At 51.7% G+C, this 11,206-nt stretch overlaps 1 protein-coding gene across 1 annotated transcript; it reads right to left on the minus strand.

Annotated features, from left to right (window-relative positions):
* Positions 1–4,208: 4,208 nt before the first annotated feature.
* LOC306816147 (olfactory receptor 14J1-like) lies at positions 4,209–5,141 on the minus strand (the record flags this gene model as incomplete). The annotated part of the gene is made up of 1 exon (XM_079332629.1): positions 4,209–5,141. One exon carries the CDS (start codon positions 5,139–5,141, stop codon positions 4,209–4,211), a length of 933 nt encoding a protein of 310 aa, XP_079188755.1.
* Between the last annotated feature and the right edge of the window lie 6,065 nt (positions 5,142–11,206).

Here is an 11,206-nt window from a genome sequence, read left to right on the forward strand (position 1 = left end):
GGGGAGCCTGGACAGGCTGGATCCAGGGCCCAAATTCAGCAAGGTAAGGTTTAACAATACCAAGTGCTGGGTCCTGCACTTCGACCACAACAACCCCTGCAGTGCTGGGGCAGAGTGGCTGGACAGCAGCCAGGCAGAAAGGGAGCTGGGGGCACTGATGGACAGCAGGCTGGACATGAGCCAGCAGTGTGCCCAGCTGCCCAAGAGGGCCAAAGTCCCCTGGCCTGGGTCAGGAATGTTGTGGCCAGCAGGAGCATTGCAGTGATTCTTCCCCTGTTCTCAGCACTGGTTGGGCAGCACATGGAGTGGTGTGTCCAGCTCTGGGCCCCCAATTTAGGAAGGACATGGAGGGGCTGGAGTGTGTCCAGAGAAGGGCAACAAGGCTGGTGAGGGGACCTAGAAGAGAAGTCCTTTGAGGAGGGGCTGAGGAAGCTGAGGCTGTTTATCCTGGAGAAGAGGAGGCTCAGGGAGACCTCATCACTCTACAACTTCCTGACACCAGGTGAGGGCTCAGCTCTTCTCCCAGAATACAGCGACCGGACAAGCTGCACCAGGGGAGATTTAGGATGCACGTTAGGAAACATTATTCATAGAAAGGGTGGTTTGGTATTCTAATGGTCTTCCCAGGGAGGTTGGTGAGTCACTGTCCCTGGAGGTATTTAAGGAAAGACTGGATGTGTCCTAAAAACCAAATAATAAGTTCCTAAGTCTGTCTCGCAACTGTCCAGAAACCCTGTGGTCCCACAGCCCTGAGTGCCATGATCTGGGGAAGAAGGTTGTGCTGGGTCTCAGGTCAGATTTCATGATCTCAAAGGTCCTTTCCAACCTGGTTGATTCTGCAATTCTGTGATGATTGTGGCACTGTAGGCCTCATGAAACCACAGAAACCATAGTGACACTGCAGGACCTCATATGACCAAGGGGCCATGATGCCACTGCAGGGACTCATGGAATGAAATAAATGATTTTGGCACTGTGGTGCCCCATGGGACCAAGAGGCCATTGTGACACTGCAGAAGCAAGGAGAGCATTGCTGCACTGGGAGACCATTGGGACACTGCAGGGCCTTGGGGAACCAAAGGCCGTTGTGGCACTGAAGGGTCCCATGGAACCAAAGGGCCATTGTGACTCAAGGGTGTTGGGGAACCAGGAGGCTGTTGTGAAACTATGGAGCCTCCTGGAATCATGGAGACCATTGTGACACTTCAGGGCATCATGGAGCTGTGGTGACGCCAAGTTGGGTGTGAGTGTGGATCTGCTGGAGGGTAGGAGGGCTCTGCAGAGGGACCTGGAGAGGTGTTATGAATTGGTTTAAACACAGAAAATCAAAAGAAATGAAACATCTGTGAAGAAAACCAATCAGACTGAAAAAGATTTGAAATATACCCCAAAAGTCTGAATGAAACCAAACGAGGTTAGATGTCGGTGCCAAAAATTGGTATCTTTTATTTAATATTAAAAGAGTCAAAGAGAAAAGAAGAGAGACTAAAGAAATAATTAGAAAAAGAGATGTGCTATGGGGCCTGGGAGGAGAGAGTGACAGGGGTTAGGTAGAAGTATATCATTCTTTTGGGGGTCCCAATCACAGCTCATTGCTCCCCTCCATCTTGAATTCTTGGTAGTGAGGATCCCCCGCCACTACACTGAAAAGCACAGAATCCCGTGGATTAATGTACCTTTGGGCAGGTGGAAACACCCTGGCGCCTGCCCTGCAGGGAGCCAGTTTGAGACTGTTTCTTGCAGCAGTGTGGATAATTCTGCAGTGCTCTGGTGCAGGGTCCCCTTTTGGGGGGACCCTTGGGTGGGCCATGAGAGCCCCTCTGCTGTGCATAAGCTTTTCCAGGGTAAAGGGGCCCCTGCAGTTTGGGCTCCTCTGCACAGTGGAGGGTGGGCAGTCACTGCCTGGAACCAGAGGCTTTTTCACTACACACTCAAAGCCTCTCTACCCCCATCCTTTGGAGTGAGGGTCTGCATGAGCCTGGCAGCTGATAACCTGGGGCTGTGTTCTTAACCCTGAAAGTGCTCAGCTTCATCCCCAGTGAATGTATTCTCTCCAAAGTCACTTAAATCCATGAGTGAGCAGTTCAGGGCCTGAATCAGAAGGCCTATTCAGGTTGTGATGGTTTTCTCTGAAAATTTTGTTATACAGTTTTGCTAAACTGGACAAAAATCCTTTGTCAAGATTTTTTAAGCCATAAATTACAATATTTCAATCTCTGAAAACAGACTGTATCCAGGGGAAAAATCCCAACAAGGTGAGGTTTAATAAGACAAAGTGCCAGGTTCTGCACTTTGGCCACAAGAACCCCTGCAGTGCTACAGGCTGGGGACAGAGTGGCTGGAGAGCAGCCAGGCAGAAAGGGACCTGGGGGCACTGATGGACAGCAAGCTGGACATGGGCCAGCAGTGTGCCCAGGGGGCCAAGAAGGCCAATGGCTCCTGGCCTGGGTCAGGAATGGTGTGGCCAGCAGGACCAGGGCAGTGATTCTTCCCCTGTGCTCAGCACTGGTTGGGCAGCACCTCGAGTGCTGTGTCCAGTTCTGGGCCCCCAGTTTAAGAAGGACATGGAGGGGCTAGAATGTGTCCGAAGAAGGTTAACAAGGCTGGTGAGGGGTCTGGAACACAAGTCCTGTGAGGAGCAGATGAGGCAGCAGGGATTGTTTATCCTGGAGAAGAGGATGCTCAGGGAGACAAGGTGGTGTCATGGCACAGGTTGGATTTGATGAACTCCAAGGTCCTTTCCAGCCTGGCGGATTCTGTGGTCCTCTAAAACCACCCCTGGAGCAGTTGCAGGATGAGCCCTGGGCCTCCTCTTCAGAAGCTCCAGCAGCCCAGGTCCCTCAGCTTCTCCACACAGCCCCAAAGCCCATCCTGTCAGTCCTGCAGAGCCTCTCCAGCCCCTCCTCACTGCCCAAAACAGGGAGCCCCATACCCAGACACAGCAGCCCAGATGTGCCCCCCTGGCCTGTGGTGCCTGTGGCAAGGGAGCAGCATGAGGCACTGCAGGACCCTGCAGACAATTTCTGAAGCACTTGTAGGATGATCCTGCACCCCAAGGGATGTTCCCATGGTGGCAGCTCAGGAAATGTAATGGGGAGTGGCTTCCCTGGCTCTGAGCAACAACATCTGCAGTGGGACAGGAAACTCACAGCTCATGGGAGCAAACTTTCTGGCTGACTGCAGAGGCCACAACAAACCTGAGTGGTTTCCCTGGTGTCCCCCAGCCCTTGCTGGCCCCAGGGGCTGATGGCATTTGTGCTCACTCAGCTCCATCTCCCCACAGCAGCACCATGGGGGTGCTGACGCCTGCTCTGTGCAGTGCAAACAGGGGCTCCTGAGCCAGTGCTGCCGTGTCTGTGCCTGCAAGGATGCGGCACCTGTGTGAGCTGGGGGAGAGGCCAGGGCTGCAGAGGAGGGATGTTGTTGGCAGGTGCATGAGGACGCTCTGGGATGCTGCCCTGGGCTGTCCAGCACAGTGGGGATGGATCAGCCCCTGCTCTGCTGCTCCTTGCCCGGGTCTCCCCTTTCAGGGACCTTGCAGAGAACCATCCATGCTGTTTGCCCCCAGCCTGCCCATGGCCAGCCTGGGGCTGCTCACAGGGGTTTTCTCTGCTCAGCACTGGCCTGGCCAAGTGTTCTGGAGAGAGCCTGACCAAGGAGCCTGGAGCCCCCAGGCCCTGCCCTGAGGCGTCAGCGCTGCCCCAGCAGTGCCCATGGCCTGTCCCTGCTGCAGCCCCGGCACTGCCACCCCCAGGGCTGTGCTCGGCCCCGAGAGCACTCAGGCCCTGCAGCAACACGAGGGGCAGGAGGACAGCAGGGCAGTGGCATGGGAGCAGCACTGGCAACACCAAGTGCTGCTGCTGCAGCTGGGCACAGCTGCTGTGTCAGTGCTGATCTGCCCCAGCTCTGCACACAGACATTGCTGTTGCAGCTCCAGAGAAGGGAACAAAAGGGGGATCTCTGTAGAAATCTTGACTGGGAGAGAAATCCTTCAGTGTGTTTAAAGCCACAAAGACTGCAACCCTTTATTGACACATTTTGTGGCCACAGGGAAGGTGCAGAAACCTAATCAGCAATGGAACACAGAGTGGCTTTTTTATGGACAGTATGGTAAAATGAAAACAAAGGAAAAATAACCCCACAACCAAAATAAAAAGCAGTATAAAAGATGACGTATTACAAGTGGCTTTCAGAAATTGGCTAGCAGTTTAATGTTCCTGAAAGCAGCCAGTCATCAGTGTCCACACTGAAGCCTTAAGCTCTTGATTCCTCAGGCTGTAGATGAGGGGGTTCAGGGCTGGAGGCACCACTGAGTACAAAACTGACAGTGCCAGATCCAGGGATGGAGACGAGATGGAGGGGGGTTTCAGGTAAGCAAATGCAGCAGTGCTGATAAACAGGGAGACCACAGCCAGGTGAGGGAGGCAAGTGGAAAAGGCTTTGTGCTGTCCCTGCTCAGACGAGATCCTCAGCACAGCCCTGAAGATCTGCACATAAGAGAAAACAATGAATACAAAACAGCCAAGTGCTAAGGAAGTAATAAAAGCAGAAGCCCCAAATTCCCTGATGTTTAAATGTGCACAGGAGAGCTTGAGGATCCGGGGGATTTCACAGAAGAACCCCCCCAATGCATTGCCCTGGCACAGAGGTAGGGAAAATGTATTGGCTGTGTGCAGCAGAGCATTGAGAAAGCCACTGGCCCAGGCAGCTGCTGCCATGTGGGCACAAGCTCTGCTGCCCAGGAGGGTCCCGTAGTGCAGGGGTTTGCAGATGGACACGTAGCGGTCGTAGTACATGATGGTCAGGAGATAGTACTCTGCTGAAATGAAAAACACAAAGAAAAAGAGCTGAGCAGCACATCCTGAGTAGGAGATGGTCCTGGTGTCCCAGAGGGAATTGTGCATGGCTTTGGGCACAGTGGTGCAGATGCAGCCCAGGTCGGTGAGGGCCAGGTTGAGCAGGAAGAAGAACATGGGGGTGTGCAGGTGGTGGCCGCAGGCTACGGCGCTGATGATGAGGCCGTTGGCCAGGAGGGCAGCCAGGGAGATGCCCAGGAAGAGGCAGAAGTGCAGGAGCTGCAGCTGCCGCGTGTCTGCCAGTGCTAGCAGGAGGAAGTGGCTGATGGAGCTGCTGTTGGACATTTGCAGTGTCTTGCCATAATGATCTGTAAGAAAAGCAATCATGGAATAGTTTGGTTTGGAGAGGACTTTAAATATCCCAGCACACTTTGTGGGCCCTTTCTGCCCACTGCCTGCCCAGGGCTCTGCTGCCTGGATCTGTCCCTGCAAGCGGCTGCTTCCCTGTGCTCACGGCTGGACTCTGCCAGTGCTGCCAGAGCCCAGCCCAGCCCTGGGGGCTCAGCATTGCCCTTCAGATCCCTCCAGCACAGGGCACTGCTCAGGGCCAGCTCTGCCTCTGCAAAATTGTGATGGCAACATCAGAGCATCCCCGAGGATGCTGGAAAAGCAATGCAGATGCTGCAATTAAGGGGTCCTGTGCTGATTTTTGTCATTGCCTAATTTTTTGAGATCTGAGGAATTTTTTTTAGCTTTTTATTATCTTGAAGTGAGAGAGGAATATCAGTGTGAAATCTCCCATCCAGGCAACCCAGAGCAGTAGATTTAAAAAGAAAGATTTTCCCTTTTAGGCAGCTGCTCCCTGGCAGTGCTTCCTGTATAATCTCATTGGAAACCTTCTGGATTTAAATGTCATGCTGGGGGCAGCCCTGAACAATGCAGCATCCTCACCACACAAGGAGAACACTTCCAAGCCTTAGCAGCTGTCTCCTTTCACCCAGACCTTGTCCCTCAGTGCTGGGGCAGCTCCCCGGGCTGGCTGAGAGCTGTCCCTGGCTGGCAGCAGTGTCCCTGCCCCAGCACACTGCCCTGGGCTGCAGGACCCTGCTCTGCAGGACAGTCCTGGGCACCCCTGGCTGCTCTAGACAAGAGAGAATCAGAGAATGTACTCACAGTGTCTGTAGGCATTGGGATGTTCCAGCTTTAGGAGATCACCCCAGGAGCTGCAGCTGCCTTGTCCTGCAGCCAGAGGCTTCCTGTGTCAAGGGCTGGGAGTGATTCTGCCCCAGTCACTTCTGAGCACCTTCCCAGCCCTGGCTGATTGAAGCTCTCAGTCCCTCTGTGCTGTGCCAAGATGGCTGCAGGCAGTGCTTCAGCCCTGCTTGTCTGGGAAAAAAGCCTGCTCATACAGAGAAATGTGTTTTTGAAGCTCCTGTTGGTTGCCATGGGCTCCTTCTGTGCCAGAAGCCCAGCCCAGCTCACCTCCACAAAAACACAGCACATAGACTTTAATGACTCTCTCATGGCTTTGGTGTTGCTTACAGTGGTTTTAGCTCCCGAGAGAGTGTTTTAAAAACTTTTCCAGAACTCAAAGTCAAATTGAAACTTTGAACTTTGTTGAAGCTTTAAGGGATTTCACTGGGAGACACAACTGAGAACGTGTCCCCAGGTTCCAGTTAAAGCAGAACACTGGTGGCACTAATGATAGGTGAGGACAAACCAAGGAAAGGTCTCTGAGATTGAGGAAACCTGGATGTGTTTCAGGAATGCAAAGGGCCAAGGCCTGAGCCCCAGCCCCTGGCGGGGCAGATCCTGTCCCTCCCTTGAAACACTAATCTTAGAAAATTAGGATTTTAGTGACCTTGCTGAAAACAATTAAAAAGTTAGAAGGGAGTAGTTATCTGAAACTTAAATAATTAATTGTCTGTCAGTTCATGTTTTCTCAGCTGTGTTTACAATGGGAAAGGACAAAACTAGCGAGCACAGCCAAAGGAACACAGACAATGCAGCCAGAAACCCGTTCTTTGGACAATTGGACTATCCCCAGAAATCCTTTGTTTTGTCAATGATAGACAAGGTCAAGAGTTTAGGGTGAAGAAGACTCACCTCACTTCCTCCTTTTAAGATCCCTCCCCACAAAAATGACCCCAGATTTAATTTAAGAACTCAATCACACATGCAAGCTAATTACCATAGGAAGCGGGGAATGGGAGTGGCTGTTATTATGAATATGCATTTGTTTGATTCCTTTGCTAATAAATAGACTTTGTGATCACCTGTAATTTTGCAGTGTGTATTAGAGGATTACCTCACGCTGCTGCCCAGTTGAGTTTTGATATAAGACCAATATTCATAATTTGGTAATTCAAGACTGCAATGGCTCATTCTTCTGTGTGCCCAGACCTCCTAAGGAGGCATTCAACATAGTAATCTCTTGGGGAATGCTTCAATCACCTCTTCTCTTAACTAAAAAAAAAAAACTAAATATTCTCTTGGCTGATAAAAAGAATCATGAGGTGCACTTTGAAATCTCCTTCCTTAACAAAACTCCTAACTTTCTGCAAGCAGCTGCACAAGCCCTGGAGACTTGAAGACAATTGAAGGAAGACAAGGAGCTCCAGAGGGCTTTCTCTATTTCAATGAGCTCCACAGTGGATTTGGGGCTGAGTCCAGGACCCCAAGGCACTGAGAGAAGTTTGAAGAAGCTGCTCAAAGAGTCAGAAGCAAAACTTCAAGTCCCTTGGAGTATCACTGGCCCCACTGAGGGCAGGGACTGCCAAAGGCTCTCCAGGGACTGGTGAGAGCAGATCCTTGAGGGCAGGATTGCAGGAGCCAAAGGCTGTGAGCAGGAACTGCAATGCTGAGCAAGGCCTGGGCTGGTTGGAGGCAGCAGAAAGGCCAAGGGCTAAGCCCAGGCCTGGCCCAGCAGGGCCTGTCCCCCATGGGTGGCTTGGGGCTGTTCCTGGGGCAGTGGGATGGGAGGGGCAGCAAGGACAAATGGCATCAACCTGTGTGACACTCCAGATGCTCATGGAACCAAGGGCCAGTGTGACACTGCAGGGCCTCATGGAAACAAAAGGCCATTGTGAGCCTGAGGGGCTGTAACACCCCAGAGCACTGAAATGCTGGGGGATGACCAAATGTTCCTTTACTAAAGTTTGATTCACAGGAGAAACACCAAGCAGATATTCTCAATATGTCAAAATGACACAAAATTGTACTGGCAAAGTATAGAAAATCAAGGAATGCTTGAAAAGGATTTAATACAACATTCAGTTCAACATAAAACACTTGTCATAGCAGGAACTTCATTAACTTAGCTCATTTAACCTAGAATCCTTTAAACACTTAAGTTTTGAGGTACCCAAAACTGTTCCATGTAAAGAGCATTAGAGGGACAGGAGAGAGAGAGAAAGACAGAAGCTTTATAGAAAGACACACACATGGCTACCAACTCCTCGGGTTCCAGTGTGGGTGAGACACAGACCCCAGCAGAAGGCAGGGTATGGATCATGGGCTGAGCACCTCCTCCATGTTTTGAGCCCCTGGGCCTTCGTGGGACTCCCCCCAGGTGGGATTTGTGATTGCTGGGACAATCAGAGCCTGGGTCAGCACCAGCCCACTGTGTGATGGACTGACAGCTCATCCCAAGGTGTCTGGGACATTGATCTCATCCAGCCTCTGACAGTGACCATGGTGACACTGCAGAACCTCATGGAACCATGGGTCTGTTGTGACAAGGACAGCAGCAGATCCAAAAACACCATGGAGACACCATGGAACCTCTTGGAATCATTGTGACACTCTGGTGTCTCATGGAATTAAGGGGATCATTGTGAAACTCAGGACCCCTATGGAACCAAGGATCAGTGATGAAGCTGTGGGGCCTGTAGAACCAAGGAGCCATTGTGACACAGCGGGGCCACGTGGAGCCCAGGGGCCATGGTGACACTCCAGGACCTTATGGAAGCAAGGGGCCATTGTGGCACTACAGAACCAAGGAGAATATTGTTACAAGGAGAATTTAGTGACATTACAGGGCTCTATGGAATCAAAGAGAACATTTTGATACTGTGAGGCTGATCTTGGCACGTCGAGGGTCGCTGCTTATCTGCCCCTGAAGCACTGAGGCTCTGTGTTCTCCTTCCTATGGGAGAGACCTGTCCTTCTCCTCCAGGAGCCCATGGCCAAAATTAGAATTCCTTCTCCAGATTTCCTTATATGCAAAGATTGTTCCAAGATTAAATCTGCCAGGACAGCCAGATCTGGCTGCCTTAGCTACCTGGGGGCCATCTCTCATTTTCTTTTGAAACACTGGCACCATATACTTTTCTTACGCTTTTTCCTCCCATCTCAACAAGCCACCAATGGCCAAAATTGGGAATCCACCTCCAGAATTCCCTTTATGCAAGGACAGCTCCCAGACAAAAGCTGCCATGACTGACAAGTCTGGCTTGCCTTGGCTTCCTGAGGACTGGATCTCATCTGCCTTTGAAACACTGGCGCTCCTTCCAAAACATCTGGGCTTTGCACTTTTCTTTAGTATTGAAAAACCCCACAGCCTCAGCCCCTGGCAAGGGCACAGCAGCAGCTGCAGCTCAGACAGGACTCAGCCCCAGCCATGGGCAAGGTGCTTGACCAAGGCAAAGGGAGGCTCCCTGTGTGCCCTGCTCCCCTCTCCCTGAGTGCCTGAGAGCTCTGCAGCCCTGCTGCCATCCCATCTGCCCAGGCCAGCACAACAGCCTTGGGACCCTCCAGAGCTGCTCCTGCTCCAGATCCAGGGCCCACCCCAGAGCTGGTGCAGCCACAAAGCTGTGCGCCCATTTCTGTTCATTCCTGCTCTGATGAGGATAGATACTCAGCCACTTGGAGCTTGCTGATGAATTTTACTGCTCCAGAGGCCTCTTCTTTCTTGTGCTATTCAATTCAAGAATTCAGGAAGAAAGGCTCATAAACATTTGTTCAAAACATCCAAACAAGAAAAGCCCCTGGGAATAATTTCAGTTTTCAATTCTTTTGTGGCTAATTACACAGATTTCAGAAGTATATTCCAAGTGAATATACTATAGTGAAAACAAAGCAAATAAAACTAATTTATCCTGTTACGGTTTTTTTCCTGTTTCTAGATGGATGTCACCAATGTCCAACTGATATTGACATCCAGCATCTTCTAATGCAGTCAGAATACATATGAAAATCAAGGCCATTCATGAGTGACAATCAACTACACTTTGTCCCCACCACCTTCCCAGCATTTCCCTCATCCTATCCCTGGGACTGCTATGGTTCAGGAGTGGTGCGGCCACCAGGAGCACAGCAGTGATTCTTCCCCTGTGCTCTGCACTGGTGAGGTCATGCTTTGAGTGCTGTGTCCAGTTCTGAGCCCCTCCAATGTAGGAAGGACATGGAGGGGCTGGAGCAGACAACGGCAAAAAAGGCTGGTGAGGGGTCTGCTCCTTTGAGCAGCAGCTGAGGGAGCTGGGGATGTTTATCCTGGAGAAGAGGAAGCTCAGGGGAGACCTCATCACTCTTTGAAACTGCCTGACAGGAGGATGCAGTGAGGTGGGGGTAGGGCTCCTCTGTGGACACTGCTGAAGGTCTAGGCACATTTTAGCTAGACCTTTTTCTCAGGCTCAGCTAGAATTTTTCCCAAGCTAGAGGTTTCTTCTTTATTGTAAACACAAGAGAAAGAATCATAACAGAGATAAACACCTGCAAAGTCCCTGAGAAAGCCAGGGAGATGTCTCTTTCTCTGACCAATGATTTGTCTATATTTTGTTTTGCACGAATTGCCTTATATAAGGCAATGATTTCTTTCAATAAATTGCTTTCTTGCTCTTTCCTGCACCAAGCAAGAGAGTGTCTTGTTGCTGTTTTTTCGTCGCTCCGTATCTTTCTCCACGGCAACATATGGAGGTTCCACCGAGAGATCGTTACTCGAGTGGGTCGGGATCACCCTAATCGATCTCTGATCGACGAACAGCAGCGGGAAAACTCGGAGCTGACAGCCTGCAAAAACCGGGACGGACCCTGGAGGCCTGTCCTAACCGGGGTGCGGCCCGTGCTGGGGTTTGTAGCCAGAGCTGCACCGAGCAGACTGAAACCCAGAAAACCAGGGCTGCGAACCTGGGGCCAGGACCAGAGCCGGGATCGCGGCCGGAGCCGAGAGCCATCTGGGACATGGCGGAGACCCGCCTGACTACGGCAGGACGGGAAACCCGCTGATATCGTCGGCTTTTCGCCTCTCCCACCGAGTGAGGTAATATGAGCTTGTAGCTCAGGGGCTATTGACTCGTTTCGGAGCGGCAGCGGCCCCGAGTCCCGCGGTGCGGAGCCGAGCAGAGCAGCGCGGAGCCGTGCGGCCCCATCAGCGTGCCGGGAGCCTGCACAGCTGCGAGCAGCGCCGAACT

Source organism: Erithacus rubecula, assembly GCF_903797595.1.
Source record: "Erithacus rubecula genome assembly, contig: scaffold_388_arrow_ctg1, whole genome shotgun sequence".
Taxonomy (NCBI): Eukaryota; Metazoa; Chordata; class Aves; order Passeriformes; family Muscicapidae; genus Erithacus; species Erithacus rubecula.